The sequence below is a fragment of the Squalius cephalus genome (genome assembly GCF_949319135.1).
Source record: "Squalius cephalus genome assembly, chromosome: 5".
Lineage (NCBI taxonomy): Eukaryota > Metazoa > Chordata > Actinopteri > Cypriniformes > Leuciscidae > Squalius > Squalius cephalus.
The window spans coordinates 33,627,482-33,655,255 of NC_137126.1; the positions used below are offsets into that span (position 1 = coordinate 33,627,482).

Below are 27,774 nucleotides of genomic sequence, written 5' to 3' on the forward strand. Positions count from 1 at the left end.
CATTTAGGATGTTTCCTATACATTTGCAATGTATTTTTAAATGCAATAAAGATTTTGGTTACAAAAAAAATTCGGCTTTGTGTCCCACAGAAGAAAGAATTTAATACGGGTTTTAAAAGACATTTTGGGTGAACTATCCCTTTAATAGTTCCGACATTCGTCCTCTGACAGGACTCATTTAGGCAAGAGATCAACTCTTAAACTAATAATAATAATAATATAAAATTAAATAAAAAAAAGGTAACATCATAAACCTGTCAAAAACATATGGCAGATCTAACATTGTTCGCACACCCTTGGCATGTTTGGTCGAGCCTAACATCTACATTTATCTTTAAGTAAATGCATTAGATCAGCACATATTGAAAACTATGCCAAAAATTCCATAAAGCTCTTTTGCCTGTGCAGTGCACTGCACACCTCATTGTGCATTCTCCTTATCATCATTAAATGTCAAACCATGGGTGGGCTAAAATAGTTATGAAGTTCAGGGAACACAGATGGCATATTACAGTAACCATAACAGATATGCTTATGTAAGTGCTTGGAGTGGAGAAAAACACTGCATTATATAGTGATTTATATCGTAATTTGCTATGGCTTGATTTCTCTATATTCCAATAACAGGAAATAACAAACAAAAAAACCTGAAGCACCAACATTTTATCTTTACAACTATCTTATGAATATATAAATAAATGCAATTATAATTGTTCCATCTAAAGGTGAAACACATCAAATGGATTTTACTATGTTACTTAGTATATACAGACACGCTATGCATTAATGTACAATTCTTTACATTGTTGAAGCATTCTTTCCTGTTTGGTTTGATTTTTCAAGTGCTCAGAAAGTAAAGCTTGCCATACAACAATGCGTTCCTTAACAGCTGCACATAACATTATTTAAGCTGCTGCTTAAGAAGTTGTAACCATCTGTGGCATTGTCTTCAAATGTTTGATGATGCCTAAGTAGGTTTATCACCTTCCGTTTTGCAAAATCGACCCTACATGCGAAAAGTGCGACAGTACACCTTTAAACACTGTCGCCAAATAAGCCCTAACTAACAGTCCTCCCAATGTGTCCTATAGTTGCAAAGTGTTTAACAGTAGCAGCATGACCTCAAGGCACAGGACGAATGTGCTGTCCACCAAATCCATTTCTAAACTACTTTAAAGCTGCTTCTCAGTCTATCTGATTGCCAGATTATATTCTTGTGCTTTCAGGAGCTTGGTGAGTGGGCTTGTAGAAGGTGTAATTGGGAAATCTTGATGCAAGAGGTTGTGCATGTCTACTTGATTCACAGTGTACTAGGGCGAAATTTCATTCCCCTACAGAGTCTAGTAAAATGGAGTTTACAAAGAGTGTGGAGACCCAACCCAAGTCCAGCAGAATCCATTTTGGAAGTGTTGGATGATGACTCTTCAACTTCGCACACTGTTTCCTCCTCACTGAGGCAGGAAACCTGAGTTTATCATGTCTTTGAAGCTCTCAGATTTTTAGTTACTTCTGGGCTACAGTTGGAAGCAGGAGTTCTGCTGCAGCTTGAAGGGTGTTTGAGCACATGAAAATCTATCGCAAATATTACTGCTTTTATGCTGTATATATTAAGACAGAGTCAATGAGGTGTACTGTAGCAGTGCAAGAACGTGGCTATGGAAGCATGAGCCTTTTATAGAGCTATAAAGCAGGTCTGTGATGATGTGACTTTAAGCTACGTCTTCGTTGCCTTTGGAGGAAGAGCATTGAAGGTAAAGTTGCAGCGCCTCTCAGTCCTGCAGCAGCGTTTCTCTCCAGTTAAAGCTGTGATTGGGTCCATGGGTGAGCGGCAGGATGGGCGGGTCCACAAGCTGCCAAACGCCTGTCTCACCCATCTCTTCACAAGCACAAAAGCCTAAGTAAGGTATCTGTGAGAGAGAAATGGAAAGGGGAGAAAATCTAGATTGTTTATTATACATAATGTGTATATATCCAAATAAATATGTAAATTGATGGGGTTGGGAGATTTTTCACGTTTTTGAATGACTCTCTTATGCTCAACAATGCAGCATTTATTTAGTCAAAAATACAGGAAAACAGTATACTATAAAATAGTATTAACATTTATAATAACTATTTTGTATTTTAATATATTTTACAATGTAATGCATTCTTCAGTGTCACGTGAATCATTCCAAGGTGCTCTTTTGGACAAGAAACATTTCTTATTATCAATGCTGAAAATGGTTGTGCTGCTTAAGATTTTTGATGGATAATCGACTTTGCTGAATTAAAGTATTAATTGCTTGCAAAAAAAAAAAAAAAATCCTATCAGTGACTCAAACGTTTAAACAATTATGTATTGTTTATATGTATACATACATACGTATACGTACATACACATACATATTATATATATATTATATATATATATATATATATATATATATATATATATATATATATATATATATATATATATATATATATATATATATATATATATATATATATATATATATATATATATATATATATATATATTAGGGCTGTCAAAAGATTAATCGCGATTAATCGCATCCAAAATAAAAGTTTGTTTTTAATAATATATGTGTGTGTACTGTGTATAATTAAATTTGTATATATATATATATATATATATATATATATATATATATATAAATACACACACATGCATGTATATATTTAAGAAAAATGTGTTATTTATATATAAAAAAAAAATTATATTTATATATAATATAAACTATATAAATATATATACAGTATATGTATGCAAATATTTCTTAAATATATACATGCATGTGTGTGTATTTATATATACAAAATAATTATACACACATATATCATGTAAACACAAACTTTTATTTTGGATGCGATTAATCGCGATTAATCTTTTGACAGCCCTAATATATATATATATATATATATATATATATATATATATATATATATATATATATATATATATATATATATATATATATATATATATATATATATATATATATATATATATATATATATATATATATATATATATATATATGTATATATATATATATATATATATATATATATATATATATGTATATATATATATATATATATACACATACATATTATATATATTTATGTGTGTGTGTGTGTGTGTGTATGAGTATATATCTATGTTAAATTCCCATAGAGGCAGGCAGATTTTGATTTTTAAGTATTTAAAAAAAAAAAATTTTTGGATACTATGCATCCTGATAAAGTTCCCTTGGCCTTTGGAATTAAAATAGCCCCACATCATCACATAGCCTTCACCATACCTAGAGATTGGCATGGGGTACTTTCCATAAGATCATCTCTCAATGCAAATCAAACTAGCTTTTAGGCTAACTGAAATAAAACCATGCCAATCTCTAGGTATGGTGAAGGCTATGTGATGATGTGGGGCTATTTTAATTCCAAAGGCCAAGGGAACTTTATCAAGATGCATAGTATCCTAAAAAAAAATACTTAAAAATAAAAATCTGCCTGCCTCTATGGGAATTTAACATAGGGTGTACTCACTTATGCACCATGTATTTTAAGGAAGAACATTTATTTATTTACGATACATTATTCATTCACAAAGAAAATTGGTGTCCTTAAAGGTTGGATTTTTCCTAATTTTTTAAATTAAGGCATTAAGTTCAATTTCCAAAATATGATTTTTTATTCCTCTTTTTAGTCAACTTTAGCATGGGCGTATTCACTTATGCATAGCACTGTATATATATACTCATACACACATAAATATATAAATATAAGTATATATATATATATTTATATTTATGTATTTATATTTATTTATATAATTTTAATAAATATTATAATAATAATAATAATAATAAATTATATAAAAAAAAATTTTCAACTAGTCAGTTTTCACATCTGTAATGTATTTATGCAAAAAAAAAAATGGAGAAATAGAATATTTTGAAAAAATGCATAAGAGATCTGACCTTTCTGACCACTTGCACAAAGTCTTTAGAGTTCTGTGGGGTCAGACCCTGTATCTGCCTCGTACAAGCCTCAAGAGAGGAAGCATGGGCCACAATCAGCACTGTATTTCCTGTTGGACACCAGTACAACATGGTAAATATAAAAATTCTTAAAGCATAAGACATTTAGATCAGTATAGATTCAAACATACAAACAAAATATATATTAGCAAAAGTAGCCGCACTCATGACCTACCCAGATTATTGCACTCTGACAGAATTTCACGAGTCACTTGGAAGCTGCGACTGATGTAAGTTTCATAGGACTCAGACACGGCCAGTTTACCGATGGGTATATGAGGTCTGCAGGGGAACAAGGCAACTTAATAATTCCATTCACTACAGGAAGTTATTTATGAAATCAAATGGAGCCATAAAACGATAAATAATGCTATCAAAAAGCAACATTAAAATCAAAAAGTGTAGCAAAAAAGGATGGATAGTACATTGATGTCTAATAAAATACCTGTACGTTGTATCCACACTAAGGTTAGCAGCTGCCAGGTCTGCAGGAGGGATCCAGGCGGGTAATGAGGTTCCCGACACCCATTTAGTCCACTCAAACAAGCCCGGCTCAACTCTGATCTTAGTCTTGCCATCCTTTTGAAGACCTGAGACATACAGTCCATAACAGCGAATGAAGCACATGGGAAGAATTGCTTTATGGATATAAATGGGCATGGCTAAAAAAAAGAAACCAATTCATGAAGAAACAAAAGAAAGATGAAAGAGCGCCGTAGGTGCTATTTTACCTCTGAGGATATTATGAGCTGTTTGCACACAGCGCAGAGATGGAGAACAGTATACAAAGTCTACCACTGAATTACTTTCTAGAAGAGCCTCCCCTGTGAAACAAATCACACATAAACTCATGCTAGTGCAGGTAGTGGGGCAGAAATGGCACCTTTAATGCCATTATAATATAAAATAGAAAGGAATTCATGTGATCTTGCTCTTAATGTGTATTTAACAGTGATGAGGGACTGACCAACTAGCCGAGCCTGCGTTGATCCGAACACAGTGATAGGGCAGTCCTTATCATAGTCCCTGTACCCCCCACTCCTCGCTGGGAGACTCGGCGGCATATTGAGGTTTGACCGCACATACCGACCTGCTCAATATACACAAACATAGACAAAGGAGTACACATCCAGAAATTAAACATCAACATTTTGGCCAATAAATTTCCTTCTGGATATAGTATATATTTGTCGATTTATAGCTGATGAAATATTTTAGAGCTTAATATAACTGTTACATTTTAAAACTCGCTGAAATATAACCAGCTTTTTCCTGCTTGTGGGAACAACTACAAAGAACTGTTTTGGAAAATTGAAAATCAGACCTTTGGCATCAAAGCACTGAGTGATCCAGTGTTTCCCAAACACTACGTCCATTCTCTCACCATGGCGACACACAAACAACGTTCTCTTAGGCAACCGAGACTGATTGGGTCGTAGGACCTAAAACAAATCATTTTGGATAAAACATTATACATGAAAAAGCTTTCATATTCTGTCACATTAACACAAGATCTTAAAGTCAGACATGTGATCAGGCATTGCTAAAGACAAAAAAGAAGGAAAATGCCCCATCCCCGGGAATTATTATTAATAAAAAAATGATTTGATCAAATAATATAAAGATATATCTTATATTGCAATAATACATTCTATTGTACTGTAAAACAAAAAGTATGAGTATGTAATCATGATAAAAATATTATATATTGTAATAAAATATGTTATAACATAAGTACTAATATAATTGTTATTATTCTTATTAATAACAATGAAAATGATTATTATTATCGGTTATTTTAATTTACAGAACACAAGTAAAATTACAATACAAACATTTATGGTTGTCTTTAATTTTTTTGCTTTCAAACGTTAAACCGTTGAGCTTTTATTTTCCCGGAAAACCACAGGGAGACCTTTTCGCTTCTCTTTGTTGACAACATCAGATAAACGATTCTCATGACATTTGGGAAGTTGGTTGGCGCATGTTGCGCTTTGAACCCTGGCTAACATGCTACGGGTGTCCCGCAGATGGCACCGTGAGCTTGTGCAACGCTGTCAGAATGTGCATGAAGTAAATTTATTTGAAAACGTAACATTTTGCAGTTTATTTAACAACTGTTTAAAGGAGTGATGACATGAGAAACCAAATTTGCTTCGATTATTTGGCATACAAGAGGTCTTTGTACCATTAAAACTTTGTGCAAGTTTCCTCCCTTTTATAAAAGCAGCATTTGTTTAATCAATCTCCAAATACAGCTCGTCGTGGATCTTATGGGGCAAGGTGACATCACCTAGATCCAATCGTTTGCATATGACCGCCTCCAGCGCCATTTCCCGATTTCAATCATCATACAAGTAAAAAGCACCACCCCCACCCCCCATTTTTTCTCAGATTTACGCAACTCACTTGGGTCATACTTTTCAGGGTGGAAAATACAGAAATCTGTAGAAATATGGAAAAATCACATCCCTGATAAGTGTTTTACCTGCATAGGCTGACATAAGACGCTAAGACCGGAGGCATCCAATGGCATGGGGTCGTCAAGGAGACGATCATCCAAGTGTGGGTCAAAAAAAATCCCACCCATTGCACCTCTGATATTGGTTGGGAGGGATCCATTAAGGAAAGAGAAAGACCTGGAAAAGGAGATAATGAGATGGAGGTAAAGAGATGCAGATTCTTTTAGATATATCATACTGTCATCATTAGAGCTCGACATTAAACTACTCTAAACTTTTTATTTTTTCAAAAAGGTCTCTTATGCTCAGCAAGGCTGCTTTTATTTGGCTAAAAAACAAAGATATTGTGAAATAGTATTACAATTTAAAATAACTGCTTTCTATTTTAATATATTTTCAAATGTAATTTATTCCTGTGATGACAAAAAGCTGAATTTTAGGGAGCCACTAATTCAGTCTTCAGCATCAAATCATTCTAATGTCTTGCTCAAAAACATTTCTCGTAATTATCATCATTCATTTTTGTGGAAACTGTGAATTATCATGTTTCAGGATTCTCAGATTAATAGAAAGTTCAAAAGAACAGCATTTATTTGAAATAGACATCTTTTGTCACATTTTAAATGTCTTTACTGTCACATCAATTAAAAGCATCATTGCTGAACTAAAGTATTCACTTCTTTCATATATATATATATATATATTTTTTTTTTTTTTTTACTGATCTCAAACTTTTGACCGGTAGTCTGCAATCAGCTTTAGTTACTTCATGATCTTACCCATGAAAGACCCAAGTGTCACACTCGTCTGCTCTACTGACGTAATTTTCTGGCAGTAGCCCAGATAACCCTGTGCTCATCGAGGTCCCGTAGACCCAGCCCTCACTGGCAGTGGTCTGTTCTATAGACGACATGAAGATGAAGTCACTGGGCACCAGCTCCAGTTCATCATCATTCTGAGGCACGTAAGGGTACATCACTCGCAGGGTCTTAAAACAAAGAGACAGAAAGTTACAAATCCACCAAAGCCAAAAAAGTCAGTATATGATAACATAATTATCATTAATTATGATTAAATATATCAGTGTTCAAAGTATTAACCTATATAGATACCAATTACATTGTACTATAAAATGTATCCTTCTAACTTAATTATATTTTAGAAATTATTAATATAGTTGTACAGATACATATGAATGTAGTGATAATGGTATGTTTTATTTTCTATAGATGACTTTCTGTAGCAAATATTTAGCATCAACAATGGTAAATGATATGCTAAATAATGGTCAATCTTCTTAAAACAAAACATTATATTCTTTGGGATGTATTTAGCAAAAGAAACGATGGATGACAATCAATAGACTACCTCATGATTGGCAAATCGGATGTCTCTTGAAAAGAGGACAGCTTGCCAATCACAGCACAGGGTTATGTCTACACCTTTGGCAAGTTTTTCTAATGATGCATGATGATTGGTTTGGAAGTGGTAAGCCAGAGTTACGTGAAGCTGCTTCTTATGGGTCTCCACATGAACATCTGGAGAGAGAGAATGCACATTATTTTACATTGCAACCCCACTGGCAATGCAAATATCAGGGTTTTTTTTTTTTCATGCCAGAAAAGAACACTAAAATTTAAAATTGAACTGAATAAGGAAGAAAGGGAGCAACAAAGAAAGAAAATCAAGATTATTGCTCCACAGTGTCATCATCGGTATCAATAACAAATGAACACATTTAAACACACACACACACACAGACCTGCTTTGGATGCCGCCTCAGTGGCAAAGTCTGCAGCAAAGCTCTTGATCACCTCAGCTACCTTCTCTTCCACAAAGAGGCCAATGAAGTTTGAGGATGAGTAAAACTCCAGGGGGAGCGGGGAAGGGAAACGACCTTTCCACTGACCTACCACAGCCTGTAGAGCTTCACAGAGGGCATCTACCTTACCGTCTGCACACTACAGTGACAAAGAGAGAGATGCAGTTCTACAATGATGTTGTCAACAGCACCGAACATACGCTACCTTTCAAAAGTTTAGGGTACGTTTTTGGTTTGGAAAATAATGAATACTTTTATTCAGCAAGGACACATTAAGTTGATCAAAAGTGACAGTAAAGACTTTTACATTGATTTAAAAAAAAAAAAAATCTATTTCATATAAAGGCTGTTCTTTTGAAATTTCTATTTAAATCAGCATATTTGAATGATTTCTGAAGGATGATGTCACACTGAAGAATGGAGTGATGGCTGCTGACATTTTAAAATATATTTAGATAGAAAGCAGTTATTTATATCGTAATAATATTTCACAATATTACTCTTTTTCTGTATTTTTGATCAAATAAATGCAGCCTTGATGAGCATAAAAGACTTCTGTAAATAAAATAAAAAATAAAAAAAACATGGTGGGGAAGATTATCAATAAACAATGACTTGAATTTGGGTCTGTCACACAAACCTGTTGTATCACTTCAAAGTGTAGTCTGAATATTGGACCACTTTAAATGGTACTTTTTATAATAATTTTCTTTTCTTTTTTTCACAAAATATCTTGAAACATGAAATATGAATAATTTTGAAACATGTAAATGACATTCTTTTATAGTTTCTAAGTTAAGAAAAAAAAGAAAACCACTGCTAAACATGCATTTAAAAAGAGGTATTAAGTAAAAGACTCATATATGGTTGGAAATGTTGATGAAGTGCTCTGACCATGAAGAACTGACAGAGGGTTATGTGAGGGAAGATGTTGTGGGCTTTGTTCTTTCCACATATGATGCGACTCTGCTGCCAGAAGTTGGAGAGCTGGTTGAGGAGGGGACCGCTGGGTTTCAGGTACAGCACATACTCCCTGGGTAAAGGATCGTCCAGGAACGGGTCATCCACATGGGAAAACAACCTGTAGAATACAGACATTCATGCCATGTTGGATATACTTAGCAAAAACATTATGAATAAATGAGCAGTAATTTCACTTTTCGGTTGAGATGGAAAGCAAGGACATGACTGGCTTAATTTCATTTTTAAAGTGAGAACATATCAACGGTCAAATATTTCTGACTCCCTGCCAGCAGAGGGCAGCAGTGAACCATTATAGTGCATTGAAGTGCACATGAAGCTGGGTTCATGAGTACATGTGAACATCTGATAGTGTAATGTTTCTTTTCAGTGTGTGTGTGTGTGTGTGTGTGTGTGTGTGTGTGTGTGTGTGTGTGTGTGTGTGTGTGTGTGTGTGTGTGTGTGTTAAAATGCAACATATTATAATTTCAAAGCTCAAAGAGTGCCTGTGGATCAGCACGGTTCAACTGACGTGAACGACTGTCAAATCCGACATGGGTCACGGACGTTGCATGTGTGTGGGTGTGAACACTCACCAATCACAGGCTGCTTGTACATTTCTGCCCCCAGTCGAAACCAGAGCTTTTAGCCTGTAACAGAAAGGACAGAGAGAGAGAGAGAGAGAGAGAGAGAGAGAGAGAGAGAGAGAGAGAGAGAGAGAGAGAGAGAGAGAGAGAGAGAGAGAGAGAGAGAGAGAGAGAGAGAGAGAGAGAGAGAGCTCAATTGCTGTACTGGTCACAAAATCAATGGCCTTCTTTCCGGAGGATGTTTATCAGTACATTAGCGCTGAGGAGTTCTCTCAGGGATCTAAATTTGATATTACGGAGATCTTCCTTTATTGTTCCTATCTATGTATCTGAAACATATATCTCACATTAAATCAAACGCAGGCTAAACAAACTCCATAATAATTCTCTAGTCTAGACCACCCCCTGTCCCTCAGAACAACATTGGGAAAGATGGATAATCATTTGTTTACTGGCATTTATGAATATCAAGGAGGTTTACTTATCCGGATTAGTTTAAAGAGGGACATGTGAGTCAAAGCCACCTCAAACACATTCACTGAAAAAAAAAAACCTCAAACACATTCATTGAGGCACAAAAGTCTACTCACAAAATGTAAGATTCTGCACTTTTTCTAGGTCACCAATAAAATAAGCAAATGTGTTGCATTTATCATGTGATGCAAAATTTATGCAAAATGTCTAACATGAGCACTGTGGTCTCAGACTTTTTAGACCCCACCCCACTACATACACTTTGCTCTTACTGGTATATAGTACATAAGAAATAAGGCCATACCATTCAGTCCCACACATTATAATATATAAAAAGATTTATAAAGCAATATTTAATATGCAGTTCCATAGATTAGCTCATTCTGATTGGTCAAAATTATTTATTTTTTTTTGCATAAAGACCACAAAACTGTACAGGATGTACTAATGTTTCTTGTGGTCTCTTTCTTCTCACATAATAGAAGTAACTTACTTTTTTCTTTCTTATTCATTTAATAATTACTCAGAGAGTTTCCTACGGACAGCAACATCTGCCATTCAAAGGTTCGGGGTCAGTAAGACTTTTTATAAAATACATGAATACTTTTATTCAGCAAAGATATATAAAAAGTATCAAAAGTGACACTAAAGACTTTTACATTATATAAAAAAAAATCCATTCCCAAATAAATGCTGTTCTTTTGAAGATTCTATTCATTGAAGAATCCAGATTTTTTTTTTTATCATGGTTTCTACAATGATTATCAGCACAACTGTTTTCACCAGTGATAATAATGAGAAATATTTCTTGACAACTAAATCAGCATATTAAAAATAATTTGTGAAGGGTCATATGACACTGAAGACTGGACTAATGGCTGCTGAAAATTCAGCTTCAGAATCACAGAAATAAATTACATTTTAAAATATATTAAAATAAACAATAATTTTAAATTGTAACAATATTTCATAATATTACTCTTTTACTGCATTTTGATCAAATACATGCAGCCTTAATGAGCTTTAGAGACCTTTCAAAAACATTTAAAAACTTTACCGACACCAATGAATGGTATATATTCTTTAAAACGTTACGAGTAAAGAGCAACCCCGTGATTTTATCAATGCATTGAACATCTCACAAATGCTCACCAAGTCTGACTCATTTAACTATAGCATCTTGCTTTATAAAGATCATAGTGGAAAATGATATCTCTTGGTCTGTGGTTTGAAGAACTGTGATGAAAAAGAAAATGTGTGCTATCTCTCTCAGTTCATAAAACACTCGCCATAGCCTCCTCTTCTCTCTAGTTCTTTTTTATTCTCGCTTTTTATCATACAGAACTAAAAGGTGTAATTAAAAGCAATCTGACACCTATGGTACAATAATTTAGGGTCACAGACCCACACGTTCACAGTTAGTGGAAGTACATTACTTGGTAGGGATAATTGCACATAATGCATAGGATGCATAGGATCCTCATGTGTAGGATGATATTATTTCCTCTGCTCGCATTTATACTGTAAAACGACATATAATCCAATCTAAGGTCACGCTAAACTCACTATGTCATTTCCTCGTGTGTCAGCTGACATCTCAAAGGCTTTTTTCCAGAGCCGATTAAATTATGTTCTAAATTTAATTAGTGTCTTTTTATAAAAGCTCTAAAATTCACACACTCTGACTAACTCTCAGGGGAAATGGGGTGTTGTGCACCGTGGATAGGTTTGAAACCTCACAGTAAAACTGAAAATGCTGCTTCAGGTTTGAAGAATGAAGAGGAATCATCCCAAAATGACTACAAGACAACATAAATGGACGTTCTGCTGGTCAACAACGAGCAATCAGTGAAAATCCGAGTACTCTGAGATGCATTTAATCTCCCCTACCATAGACATTTCATTTCCACCAACTCAGGAGGATGGATCACAAAAGTTGTTCAGTGCCAGATTAATGAAACAATACGAATGAACCACAGCAACAACATTTCACTAAAAGTGTGCGTGCTTCCCTTACGCACCTCGCGAGAAAAAACGACAAGACACAAAGAACAGAGTCACACGTCAGAGGCGAGGGAAATTATGCAGATTATGCACATTTTTCAAAGTACAGGAAGCCTCTGGTAATCAGCGCTCCACGATGCATATCTGACAATGTATCAGTGCATTATAAGCAAACAAAACTAATATTTATGTTCATTGCAGATGCACCAAGGTGATTTATAATACATATCCTCCCCTATCAGTAAAAAAGTAAGAATAGAGTAAAACTAAAAAAAGTTATATTGTGATAAAATTTTACAATTTAAAATAACTTTATATTTTAATATATTTTAAAATATTATTTATTCCTGTGATGAATTTTCAGCAGCCATTACTTCAGTGTCACATGATACTTCAGAAATTATTCTCATTATTATCAGTGTTAAAAACTTTGATGAAAGCTTTATTTGATTAAAAGTAGTAAGAAAAAAAGATTTATTTGAAATAGAAAACTTTTGTAATAATATAACTGCCATTACTGTCACATTTAAACATGTTTTACACATAAATATACTTGTTTAATAATTTGTTGATTTGTTTTGTTTATTTTTTGTATTTATTTATTTGTCTCAGTTATATTTGAAGATTACTGTAAAAGTCAATAGTGTGTGCATTTTTGTGTGGTAATCCAGTTCGCAGCCCATGCATAGCGCTCAATTACTCTATATTTAGTTGGCTTCCTATAGAAAATGGTCATCATGCCAACTAACCCTCAGGGCCCAAAGCCACAATGCATGCTGGGATGGGGAAGCCCATGATGCACAGCCATATGTCTACAAATGCGTAAACATGCAAGATGTATGCATTTATACACTCACAAGCTAAACACGTATGAAGAAATGCAAGCATGTATTGTATGTAGTGCAAAACTATGTTCAAAGTGTGCATAAAACACACGACACAATCACCATATGGCATGGTTAATGACACTGAAACATGGTGAGACACATATTCAGACTTTCATACATGCATGATCAAGTTCAGATGCCTGTGCAGTCTCGCATACACAAATTTTGTGGTGAGCTATTCTGCCATGAATGAAAATAAAACAAAGATTGTTCTTTAAAACACACACAAAAAAAAGGTTCCCAGGAACTTGCTTTACATTTGATACAAAAGGTCTGTTGTACAAAATATGAGTACAAAGGTTGGTGTCAATATACAAGGTGTTGATTGTAGCAGCAAAATCTCCATCCAACTGCAAAAGCACCACAAGTAAACTATCAAACATCTGGTTTGTTATTAAGTTAATATGTAAAAGAACAACAACAAAAGTTTTTGTAGAGGAAACATATTCCTAAACCGCTCAAGGTTGGCCTGAAGTTTAAGACTATACTAATCACATATAAACCTGCATTAATCAAAGAGATTTACACAGGTTATTAAGAAGCATTTGAACAAACACGGTAGCACATTCAAGACTTCATCACACCCCAACCTAACACTCCACCCACATGCTCAAACTTTCATCACATACACATCCACAAATACAAGCGATGCCACACACGAGAAACTAAAGTGAGGCCACACACATGTACCAGCTCCTATACAGACCATATGCTAAACAGCACAGATATTTATTCTACCTAAATGCACATTTGAAATCAGAACTGAAAATCATTGTGCACGATTATCCATTAGCCTGTGTGCGTGTGTGTGTGTGTGTGTGTGTGTGTGTGTATTGTGTTACAGGCCATCTCTTCCTCCCTTCCCCTCTGGTCAGTGCTCCAGGCAGGAACTCAATGATTTATTTATAACCTGTATTTCCTGTGCAGCATTTAAGAGGGATGAAGAGGCTGGTCCAGGGAGTACATTTGACTGGGTGTGCTTTTGTGTGTGGGTGACTATTCATGTACAAAAAAAAAACACAATTTTCTTTTTCTTTTTTTTCCTGCCTGTTATTAATCAGCCCTTGTAACATTTTCTTCAGAGGTGGAGTACAAATGTGTAACATATGCATAGAGAATAGTGTCTAAGCCATCATTCTCGCTGCTTTGGCAGAATCTCCAAACTCTATGGGGAAATAGTCACTTCCTGTTTACAGAGGAGTAAGTTAGCATGTATTCCCCATTCAGTACAACACAGCGCAACACCCACCCACACATTCACACATTCACACACAAACGCACATATAAAGATATAAAAGGGTGTCCTAAAGGGTGTCCTCGGTGCAGATATAGCTCATGAAGACTCAATGATATTAATAATGAGGGGATTTCATCAGGCAATGAAGCCCGATTCAGTTCCTGCACACTTTTCTCCCACAATTTTATTACACAAACCACTTTTGTATGTGTTGCTAAGCATGTTTTTTTTTGTTGTTGAGGAACAATCCACTGTAAATAAAGTCAGAAGTAGAGAAAACTCTAACACTAGGATATGGAAAAAATGGAATCAACTTGATAGTTGTAAAGTTTGCATTTTACATTAAGCTGAGTATTAACATTGCAACTTGTAACTTGTTTCAGAGTTACTTCTATACACCAAAATATATACTCAATGAAATGAAAGAAACTTCACAGAAGAAAGCACTAAACACATGTGACTTGAAACACAACTTTTACAATAAGATATAAATCAAATACACTATGTAAAACTAAAACATCAATTCTTTGATCAATATCAGTGGTCAAACTGAGCATGCTCAGAAGCCTCATACTAAATGGCCTAAAAACTGACTTTATTTAATTCCAAGTAATGTCAACATTTTCTACATTCGACAGTTCAAATACAGTTTGTCAGACAAAGCAGAAGTTGCATTTTTTAAATAGTGTTTTTGGAGAACAAAAACCTCTTTTTCCGAGGAAAAACTTGCACACGTCACACATACATCAGTGAGGGTCAGTCATCATTTCGATTTAAACCATGTATCGGAGTTCATAATAACCTGCTAACTTGCGAGCAACTCCACTTGCTAAAACCTATTTTGGTGCTTAAACGGTGTTAATTTTAAGATCTTACCATCACACCATCTATCATTCTCTTCCATTCTTTTTATTGCTCCTCCATCCCATACGGAGAAAATGAGAGGAAAGAATAACAAATACAGTGTGTGATGTCTCTGATTGTTCTGCTCTCTCTCTCAGTGCACATATCCTCATGCACAATTGTTATCCTCTGACAATAAGCCCTTCTCCCTCTGTAAGTAACAGGACTGGCTGGCCGTGAAGATCTTTTCACGCTCATCTCGTGTTCGCTACCCGCCTAGTTAACAGCTTATTATGTTAAAACTACAGGGAAGACACTCGCAGCTTTTGTGAGCGTGTTCTCGCTTGGTTAGGGTGCATGAGACCGGGCAGATGATGACACTATTTATCTAGATGGAGACGGGAAGGACCAGCAGGGCATTAAAGAGAGGGAAAAAAAAAAAGGAACTTATTCATGGAACAAGCAATATTAAAGAGAGAGCTGAAAACAGCTTCTTATATCTGTGAATTACTGTACAAGCAAGCAAATACAATTCATTTAAGCCTATAAAACTGTAGTTGAACTAAACACTCTTTGAGATAAAGATTGTGTCTGCGGTGTTTAGGTGTGACCATGGGTTTGAACATGCGTGCATGACTAAAACATGATTCATTGTGACTGAACAATTAACACCAATTTCTGCCATTTAGAAATGTCACAATAGACAGAAAGAGACGTATGAAGGTCTAGATTCCAAAGGCATAATCTGAATCACACTGCTGCTATATCTTCCATTACTGCTCATCATCCGGAAACTTTGAGCTTGATTCTGTAGCGTCTCATGTTCTCAGATTCAGTGTTCAGTTTGGTTCAAATAAAATCAGGACAAGGGTTTTTACCAGAAGAGATGTAATGCTAAATGCAAAGAATTTTTTTTTTTTTAAAGTTCTTGTGTGTTGTGAGAAGGAAGTGTACCAACACCCTGAACATTGACAAATAGATGGCTAAATGGACTGTGGTAACGCAATGGTATTCTATGACGTACAAAGCAAATACTGTGGTACTTTCATTCAAAGACATAAAATATATCAAAGTATCATGGTATTCCCAATTGATACCATCACTGACTCTACCATACACAGTACTTTTTTGTAAAGGGTACAATACACAAACCATGCATTATACTGAAAAAGATGTAACTTTTACAGAAAACAAATATAAAAAAAAAAACATTTAATTGGTTAACTGTAAGTTACCTTAACATATACAGTGAAAAACTATAAATAGTTTAACATCGCATTATATGCAATTTGAATGTACGGTTTTTACGAATAAAAGCTATAAATTACCATATACAAGTAAAAGTAAAAGGATATTCTCAGAAGTCCCAGGATTATACACCACATATGATTATATTTCATTAAAATCATCATTTTTTGTTATCAGTAATGCATGGTGTTTTGTGTTACATTTCCGGTTAGTTTGTTAATATTTAAAGCATTATTTTATTGTCGTGTGTAACAGTGATGGTGTTTTGTCTTTGTTCTCATGACCCTGTGCACCATCTATGTAGATTATTGGCCCTGATTTATGGACAGACCATTTGTGATGAACATATTCATCATGTGGCTTACTATTTCACCATCTGAGAGCATTTACATTTATAAAAGCATTCATCAAAGAGCCAACAATTGTTGTACAATGCCAGGTTTATTAGACAACTAGATTAGGAAACAAGTTAGAGAAGAGAAGCCATGCATTTTTTAAAAGTGTGTATGTGCGTGTGTGTGAGTGTGAGTGTGTGTGTGTGTGTGTGTGTAGTGTGAGGTCAAAAAAGTGCTTGCGGAAGCGGTGCTTCTTCAGCTGCTTTTAAAAGATGTGATGTTCTCAAGAGAAAGATTCTGAAAACAGATAACGTCTTGCATTATTTGATTACACTATTAAGGAATTAGTGTATTTAGGATGATGATTGTAAGGCAAAGCAGGGAAACTTTGTTGACCATTATCAATTTTTAACGTAAAGCCACATTGTTGTCTGTAAGTGTGACATAGAGAGAAGCACAGAAAGCTTTAAAACTACAGTACATTTTGTCCCAAACATTTTAGATTATTCATTATGATTTATTCATTTCTGCTCTATGATTTATTCAGCATTAGTTTATTCATAGCCAGAGGAGACATTAGAAAAGAAACATCAGAGAACGGTAAGAGTGTAAACCCTTCTATTCATGCATTTCTAAACAAATGCCCTATCACGCCATTAGACCATCAGCTCCCATAGTTTCCACCAAAATACCAGTTACTACAAAATATTGGTCACTTAAGAAGTCAAAAAAGAAGATAAACAACAGAAAGATTGTGAAAGCCTCTCTGTTGGGGCATCCAAAATATATTTTTCAATACCAATAATTTTGGTAACATTTTACAATAAGGTTCCATTTGTTAACATGAACTAACAATGAAAAATAAAGCCTCTATTAATCTCAGTTAATGCAGATTTCAGCATTTACTAATACATTATTAAAATTGTATCTGTAATTATATATGATTTGATGGGCCTGATAACATGAACTAACAGTTACCATAATATCTGTAGCAATTTAGCAACTGTGGTATTTTGATAGAAACTACAGTTAGCATAAATGTAAAGGCCTATTTAACTTTATGGAAATTAATTTGAATTGCAGAATAAATGTGAGGACAGAATATCATAGCAATACAGAGACGCATTTGTATCTGTTTGTTCTCTTCAGAACGCTCACCTGACTTCACACACAGCTCAGTTTACGGTTGGGCTCATATTTATCGACTACAAAGAAGGCTCATTTATGTATTTGCATGTGCCACTCGCTCTTGATTCAGTTTCTGTGAACTCTTGCCATGGTATTTCAGATTATGCACATATGCATGATGTACCTCACTATATCTGAAGTTTTGAGCGTGCATGTGTCTTTCCACCCCCACGTCTCTGTCTCAGCACATATGGGTTCCTTTATGTCCCAGCAGCCACGGCGCTCTCTAAAGGTCACAAACCACTTCCTGAAATGGGGCACTTCCTCTTAGCGGACAGACTTTGCACTGTGAGTTTACAATGAGTCTGCAAGCGTAGGAGTACTGTTCATAAACATTAAATTTTAATTTCAAAGACATATGTGACTTCCTTTAAATTTACAATAATGAAGTTACTTAAATTTAAATGAATTTTAAAAGCTCCATTACATTTAAAAGGAGGTCCATTTAACTAAATCAATAACAGAGTTACTAAGTAAACTTGGTAACCCTGAAAATCTCTGTGCTCAGGGAAGAGAGCTCTGGAGCTGTGATTTTCATGCTCAAGTAAAAAGGTGAGAGACTGAGAAAAACACACAGTATAAGACAATTTCACCAGGAAAAATATTATTTCTCAGTGGTTGCTCTTTTATAACTCATGAGACTTAATGGAGTTCTGAGTTCTGATTCTTTAAAGCAACAATTTGTCTCAGACGTTTCTCCAAAAAAAAACTTAAGAAGTAAACATAGAAAACAGAGATATGTACACTATCTTTAATTATTTGGGGTCGATAAGATGTTTTCAAAGGAAATCTCTTAACTCCACACCAAGGCTGCATTTATTTAATATTAAAACAGAAAAACCCTATAATCTACTGTATATATTTATGAATTTTCAGCAGCCATTACTCTCAGTCTTCAGTGTCAAATGATTCTTCAGAAATCAATCTAATATGCTGATGTGGTGCTCAAGAAACATTTCTTATTATTATCAATGTTTAAAATCTGTGTCTGTGTCTGTGTGTGTGTGTGTGTGTGTGTGTGTGTGCGTGTGCGTGTTCTAGCTTAGCTGTGATGTTCCTCATTTGTAAGTTGCTTTTGAAACAAGCGAGAAGCGTATATTAAATCGTTAAATGCAAACGCAAGTCTGATAAGCACAATGACTTGAGAAAAAGTTTCCATTTGCTCTTCATTTAATCTCACCTCTAGAGAGGAAATACATAAAAGAAAGTGATTTTTCCATTCTATGGTTGAGTGCTAATTTCATTTCATTTAAAAAGTTTGTGCAATTACAAACATCTTCATTCAGTTTTAGAAGACATAAATACTTTGCATCAATGCTGAACAGACTTCAGGGCATTCATTCTATTTTTCAAAGCTGAAATGAGCTAAACATTACATTATAAAACTTTTTATTTATTTTTTAGATATCCAACTGTCCAATTGTTTGCAATTGTTTTGTGGGACAGTAAAGGGTTGACTGGTTTTTGTAGAGCTCAAGGCAAGCCTCTAGATACTGCACTGTCATGGCCTTCCTACTTCCCATATTTCCTCTGAGAGAAGCTCATCATGTGATGACTCCACTCACACAAAGCAGAGGCTTTGTTGTCTTTAAGAGTCTTTGAGTCATAGATTATTACTGAATATCTGAGAATGGCCAAATATTATCATGTACTGTACTATTATAATGAAGAATAGGCAACTTTGTAGAGTGGCTGAAAAGGTGATATTCATTAGGAGCTCCAACGCAACAGAATGCAAAAATGAGAACATATACAAAATCTACACACCCTATGGTGATGAACCAGAAAATATGACTCATGTACCAAAATGTGCACACCAACACATGGCTGAACCCAGAACACATAAACAGTTTGACTTTCATCCTTACAAAGCATATGAGTACATGTTTCTCACACACACATAAACAATCCAAACTCATTAAAAGTATCCAACTTTTTCCTGCGTAAACGATGTGCGCCGGGGTAAAAAGAGTGACTGAATTAATTAAACAGAAACTTTTTGAACGTTACCAAAAATGTAAATGAACGAACGTAGAGTTATGCTGTGCTGTTGTTGGCTGCCACAACAACAGCAATAATGTGAAGAAATTCCTGGAAAGTAAAAGAATGTCCGTATACGGTGCCGCATGCCTGGCATTTTATGCCAAAGACTGTCAAGAGAAAATGAGTATGGTTTGCAGCACTTAAGTTAAAATACTCCCCATAAAAGGTATATGTGCGGTCTTAAATGATTCGAGGACAAACTTCATCCCGATCGGGAGCTGTATATGAACGCCCATTTGTTTTCAGTGTAGCTAACTTTGGGCAGCTTCATGTCGTATACGCACTCATTCAACTTTGACAGGTGAGGCACTGACAAAAGATGGTCATTGCAACACTGTAAAGTGAGCTTTTAAAAACCATTTTCATAGGTTTAACGTAACATTATCAGCTTTTAAAATACGCTAATTTGAAACACTGGAGATTGGAAAATGTAAAGTATAATTCAGCAAATCATCTGAATGATTCAAGAATTGGACTCAATTGGTTCTTGAGTTCAACTCCCAGACTCAAAGTTTGGTTGCAATTTTGGTCAGATTCATACGTGTTTGGAATAACAAAGGTGAGTAAACAAAGACCTCCCTGAATTTTAATTTTTGGGTGAAATATCCCTTTAAACATGATTTGCTTTACCGTCAGTATCACCAATGTTTAATACCACCATTTATGAAAGCCTATGCTGTGTTCTTTGAACGGAGTGTTTCCACCTCAAGACAGACTCACACTCTCCTTTTAAAACTCCTCGCATGAGTATTCTCCTCTTGCCTTTCTCTAGCGGAAAATGTGTGCAACTCCTGCATCATCGGGCGAAACTGGAAAGAGTCCCTAAGCAGCTGGGACACAGAAACATCAGTGTTTCCACCCAATGTATGAAAGCTTCCCACTCAAACTGACCTTAACACACACACACACACACACACACACACACACACACACACACACACACACACACACACACACACACACACACACACACACACACACACACACACACACACACACACACACACACACACACACACACACACACACACACACACACACACACACACACACACACACACACACACACACACACACACACACACACACACACACACACACACACACACACACACACACACACACACACACACACACACACACGGAAACCTCCAAAAAAAAAAGACCAAAGTTTCAAAACTTGTACACATCTGGTTATAACACAGTTGAGTCAACAGACACTAAAGTGGTTTTGACCACTATAGGCGAGATACAAATCTGGATGCCTTTACACAGGAAAATGTGTATTTCTGACTTCACAGAATTTAAATTGGGTTTAAGGGGCAAAAAATACAGTGGGCTCCAAATGTTTGAGATCGCTGAAAATGTAAGCTTTTTTGAAAACAAAAAGAAACCTGTACAATGTTTTAACATTTTAACAAAGAAAAGTTATAAATAATATTTAACAGATACACAAATATTAAAGGGATAGTTCACCCAAAAATGAAAATTCTGTTATTTAATTATAAGATATTAAAGAATATGCATGGGTAATCAAACAGGTGATGGACTCCCATTGACTTTCTATACTATGGAAGTCAATGGGGTCCATCAATTGTTTGGTTACAGACATTCTTCAAAATATCTTCTTTTGTGTTCAGCAGAAGAGAGAAATTCATACAGGTTTGGAACAACTTGAGGGTGAGCAAATGATTAGAATTGTAATTTTTGGGTGAACTATACCTTTAAGATTCTAAGCTGATAATTATTTTATTGTTATGGATAATCTATATAATAATCCAATAATCTATAAATATTAAGATTCTATACTATTTTGTCAAAATAAAAAATGCTATATTTGTATATGTATATATTAGGGGTGTAACAATATATCGCAATACAAAAATGCAACAATGTGTCGTGGATAGTGCCAATTTGTATTGTGTATAATTCATCCAAAGTAAAATTTCTGTGTGAGGAAATAATTCAATTTCTAAGGGTTTTAGTGTCAGTACTACATTACTATATATCATGTTGAATACCATTTACAATAATGCAATGGGGTAATATTTATGGGTTCTGATAATGCCAAATGTCTTATGTTAATCTAAAATAATTCTGTATATTCAGCTTCAGAATCATGAATATTTTTTATTCTGGTGTCACCATTGTCTTGTGCATTGGGTTACCAGCACCAATTTCAAGCCTATTCATTTAAACCCATAATGTAATACCAAATTTAGCATTTTAATCTATAGTATCCCTACATTTTTTGTTAACCTTTTACCATATAATCGAATTGTGACATGAGGGTATCGTTACACCTCTAGTATGAATGTGTTTGTGTGTGTGTGTGTGTGTATATACATATTACTTCTCTAACTGCTATAAAGAGGGTGATAGATAAGTAAGATATCTTATTTTGTTGATGTGGTTTAACATGTTGGTGTATAATACACATGACTTCATTTCACAGAAACCTGGTCACTAAGAGACTCTTGCCCAGAACAGATATTGAAACAAACAGCTAGCGCTTGCCAAACAATGCTTAACCAAAGGCCCTTAAAGTATTAAACTTCAAAAAACATACTTGCAGTATGGTAGATTCATATTATGTAAAATACAAAATAATGTCTAAATCTCAGATTAAACATGATGTAAAAACAAAAACTAAACTTATTTAGATTAAACAAATTTAAACAAATGGAATGTAACAGCCACTGAAAAAAACCTTTTCTACAAAAATCTTCTAATTAAACAGCTTTTTCACTTATCTCCTCACTGAAAACAGAGTCTCCTGCTCTTTCATCTCAATGACAAGTCCAGCTGGGCTACTTGTGTCCAGAAAGACTGATGGAGACTCCTGGCATGTTCTGTTCAGAGACAAACTCAGCAACCATTCGATCACTAGCTTAAGTACATTACCAGTGTTAATATACTAACACTTTACAATAAGGTTTCATTAGTTAACATGAACTAAGAATGAACAAGAAGTACAGCATGTATTAATCTTAGTTCATTTTATTTTCAACATTTACTAATATGCTAACACATCGTATTTGTTAACATTAGTTAAAGCACTGTGAACTAACATGAACAGCTGGATTTTTATTAACTAACATTAACAAAGATTAATAAATATTGTAACAGATGTATTGCTCATTGTAGTTAATAGGCTAAAGTGTTACCGTTAATATTAACTGGTATTTCTCGAGTATGTGAGTTTCAATTACATGTGGGTTGACAATTAAGTATGAAAAGTGAGAGGCAGGAAAGAAAACTATAATAAGTCATGAATATCATATTCATAGTTAAATAAAATGTATTTTTTATATTACAACCTAATTTTGTCCTATTCTTCAAAGCTAAACCCTCCCATGGTATGGCAGCTGATGTATAAATGTAAAAAGGACAATTACTGACATAAACATAACATGTAATGTATTGTTTGTTTTTTTAACTGGGCTATAAAAACTTTTTCATTGATGGTGAAATAATTTCCTAATCACATTAAAATCTTAAATTTTTACTGTCAAAAACTGGATCATTAATTTGAATGTCATACCAAATGACTCTGTATTACCCCAGAGGACATGTCAAAATAAGGCAATTTATTACAAACACAGTATGCATAAACAATAATTACATTGTTCGGTCAATGCATATGCATATGTAAGGGAGAAGAACGAGTTTAAATGTAGTGCTTGATTCAAGTAATATTTGTATATTGTGTTGCAAAATTACAGCTCTGTACACCAACACATAAAAAAAAAAAAAAATCAAATACAAACATGTCACAATTATATCTACTCTCCCATACTGGCATAAGCATATGAAAACATCAGTTCAAGCCAAATACGCTACTTTGGCAATGAATGACAGTTTAAATTTATTTACTTTCTCTTTCTCCACTTGAGGACATGGTCAATTGTTTCCCATGTATCCAAACACAATCTATGGTGTCATTTATTTTACCAACATAAAAACAAGACTGATCACTATCATTTAATCCATATATGGCACTAATCGCATTAAAGTTAGTTATTAAAAGCATGTTATGCCAACCACCCATATGCATACTACTTGATCTCTAACACTTAAGCAAACTTTTAAATGTTGTCAGAAGCAGACAGACTAACCATAGAAGGTTAGAAATCTAGCATACCACTACTTCCGATGTCAGCAAATGACAAATATTTGGCCAAATGTTTCAAATTCTCTTGTCAAGGCCTCAAGGACGATGACCAGCTTAATCTACCGACCGCGTACATTCATGAACAAGATCAGTGTCGTTTTCCACACAGGCACAAAGCCTTGATCTGCATCAAAACCAAGACTGGATCAAATTCATCCACAACATTCAATAAAGACATCTTGCTCCATTCACCTTTGTTTGCTCTCCCTGGATTAAAATTGAAAGGAATCATTTGGCCTGTATATCCCAATCTAGTCCCAAACCGTAATAACACGCAGAGGCAAGGAGTATTCCAAACAGATTATAAAAAAACTGCAGGATTAAGCCCAAGCGAAAAGTAAAGACACAAGTGAGCGACAGAGAGAGAACAGGATTGAGAATGTGTGTGGCTAAAAGAAGCAGAGATTAACTGTAATTTTGATGAATGAGAATCTAGCTCTTCACTGACAGCAACCTAATGCAGCCTTCATGGTTGGTTGGAAATACCTTACTCCAACCGTCCTCCTCAGAGTAGAACAATGATGGAAAGGACAGATGTTCAGATTTGGCAACTTCATCTAAATCAAGAAACTCGCTGCATCAAAAAGCGGTATGGTGCCACATATGGTATGACGTCACATTTTTTGTAAAGATCTGAATTGAATCTCAATCAGAATTCCTTTTTTTTTTTTTATTACACTCTTACGCCAATGACATACTGAAAACCCTGTCTCTGAAAGTGTTTCTTGCATTACTATTCAACGGCACTATGAATCAACATGAACATCACAGCACAACGAGCGAGGTCCAATTTACGAAAAAATTACTCAATAGGAAACATGTATGTAACAGTCAGAGTGGTTACTGAATTCATTTGATTCATTTACACTTTTTAAAGGTTCATTCAGTAAGCGTTTAGGTGTCTCAATCTTGAGCAATTGCTCAAAGTGATATAAAAGTAAACAAAATTGTATTGTTATTATTAGTAATGATAACTCTATGAATTGCATGACAAGGCTGGTCATGTGATGCATGTAAGGGCGGCACATTTGAGCGGACAACCCACTCTATGTACAATAAACACATACTATGTACTAGCCAAATGTTTAAAATTCTCTTGTCAAGGGCAAGGCCTTCCGTCCACACTGAGACAGTGTTTTTATTAACGAAAACAAAGCTTTTTGAAAACGCTCTTCAAAGTGGATAAATTTGATACATTTGGATACATTTGTTCGTTTGTCTGGAAGCTAGTTAATTAGCTTTATAAAGTTTTAAATAATTAATATTTTTCTTACACAAACTCATCGTTTTGCTTCAAAGGCCTTTATTAACCCCCCCGGAGCCGAGTGAAGTTAGTTTATGATGGATGAATGCACGTTTTTGAGCTTCAATCTGTTGGTTGCAATCCACTGCCATTATAAAACTTTGTAAGAGCCAAAATATTTTTTAATATAACTCTGATTGTATTCGTCTGAGAGAAGAAAGTCATATACACCTAGGATGGCCTGAGGGTGAGTAAATCATGGGCTAATTTTCATTTGAAAGTGAACTACTACTTTAAATGTTAATTTCAACCTTTATTAGTGCAAATCGTCAAATCGATTAATCGCATCTAACATAAAAGTTTTTGTTACACATATACATAATATATAAATAATACATAAATATATATTACACACATTATGTAAACAAAAACTTTTATGTTAGATGCGATTAATCGTGATTAATCGATTTGACAGCACTAATTATTATCAAAAGTTGTGTTGGCCACATTTAGTGGTTCTGAGCTAACATGAACTGACAATGAACAGCTTTATTTTTATTAACTAACGTTAACAAAGATGAATAAGTAACAAATGAATTGCTCATTTTTAGTTCATTTTAATTGGCTAAATTAATTATTGTTACGTTATTATAAAGCGCTACCAATAAATATGTTTAAGTTTTGTTTGTTTAGAAATTGTAGCCTATATAGTAAACAGTTAGTAGCCTATGTATTTTTGTTTTTTAATAAAAGGTTTGTGAAAAGTAATTTAAAGTCTGTGGAAAAAAGAACTGAATTACATTTATTTCGGATTATAACTGTTTTAATAACCGTTATTTTGAGACAGGAACTGAATAATCATTCATGGAATCGGAAACTTTAGATTCCTCCTAACATATAGCCTATGTTCAAGTATAGGCTATACATGCATGTTCAAGCGCCATGATGCCATGAAAAAAAGAACATTCGTCAGACAGTTATGGATGCGCTGACACAACGCCAATAGGACGGACAGCGGTGATCTGACCTCCCAGCGGTGCCAACCTCACCCGCTCGAGGAACATGTCCCGTCTGGGCAGATGTAGCCCAGACCACGTATGACGAGTTTCAAAGTGAACTGCTTAATGAGGCAACAGGAAAACAACTTTATAACCGATCGAGCCTATTTCCCACTTCGTCATATTAATCAATAACACAACCAGACCGACGCCATTACAAATGCAACTTGCACTACAACTTGTATATATCTGCCATGTTTCTGTATTTCCAAAGGGATTTTGTAGCGCTCTTATTACATGTGTTTGCGTTCTTAACGTTTAGCCTACAGCTGTGATTGCAGCTGCGTGGTGCTCGAGATCTGGGAGAGATGAAACTCTGGTACTTACGCCCTGGTTTTTGGGAAGCCCATTGACAGCAATACATCCAGACTATTTCCATGTTTGACAGTTCCTGGCCGGTTCTGCCGCTGCATCCGTGGAGCGACTTTGGCATATAGGTCTTCTTTTGCTGCCATGGTTCAGCTTTCCATTTGGTTTCAGAACAGCGAATTGCTTACTTTTGATGCGTCCAAATGGACGGACACGACACACATTTAAAACATCGAATCAAGCGCTACAGTATCTTCAGTAAAGGCTGGATCAAAAACGCTCCATTATACCCCACAGTCGGGCAGACAGAAGTCTTGGCGGACGCGCTACAATGTTTCTAAACACAAAATGATTTGAGCTTCCTGCTGGAGCGCTCATGTCATTACAGTTTGAGAACGGGGTCACCAGTCGGAAGTCAATCTCATTTGCTCCGTGAATCGACAACCATCGCTGTCGCTGTCTGCCACGGGAAGAAATATAATTCGACGGAGTCTATCGCGGCTCGACGCAGAGTTAGAAATGTTGTAGAAACGCGCGTCGCGAGCGAAATCTATCAGTACTTGTTACATCGGTTCCTTCTAGACATGACTTATTTATGAATGGGGCTTGACTGAAAGCGGAAGCAGCCTATCAGCAGACGGGGCCAGGCCGGCCCCGCCCCCCTCATCCTTAAAGTCGCAGTTTTCAAAGGTGACGTTGAGCAGATCAGATGCGATCAGCGCGGTTCAGTGAGAAGCATCATCGTCATTGACGTTCTCACATTCAGCCGAACGTTCTTATGTAACTGTGCGCAGGTAGAACGTAGAACGCATCATGTGGAAAATACTTATATTTTGTAAAATGTTAAGGGT

At 35.1% G+C, this 27,774-nt stretch overlaps 1 protein-coding gene across 1 annotated transcript; it reads right to left on the reverse strand.

Moving 5' to 3' along the window:
* Nucleotides 1-27,606, reverse strand: ubash3ba (ubiquitin associated and SH3 domain containing Ba). The gene is made up of 14 exons (XM_079871397.1): nt 26,942-27,606; nt 9,890-9,943; nt 9,228-9,414; nt 8,274-8,472; nt 7,880-8,049; nt 7,291-7,499; nt 6,538-6,688; nt 5,374-5,491; nt 5,017-5,139; nt 4,781-4,873; nt 4,495-4,639; nt 4,225-4,331; nt 3,990-4,099; nt 1-1,907 (listed from the first exon to the last, which is right to left on the reverse strand). The coding sequence occupies exons 1-14, from the start codon at nt 27,067-27,069 to the stop codon at nt 1,770-1,772; spliced, it is 1,932 nt and encodes a 643-aa protein (XP_079727523.1). The 5' UTR covers nt 27,070-27,606; the 3' UTR covers nt 1-1,769.
* Nucleotides 27,607-27,774: the final 168 nt, after the last annotated feature.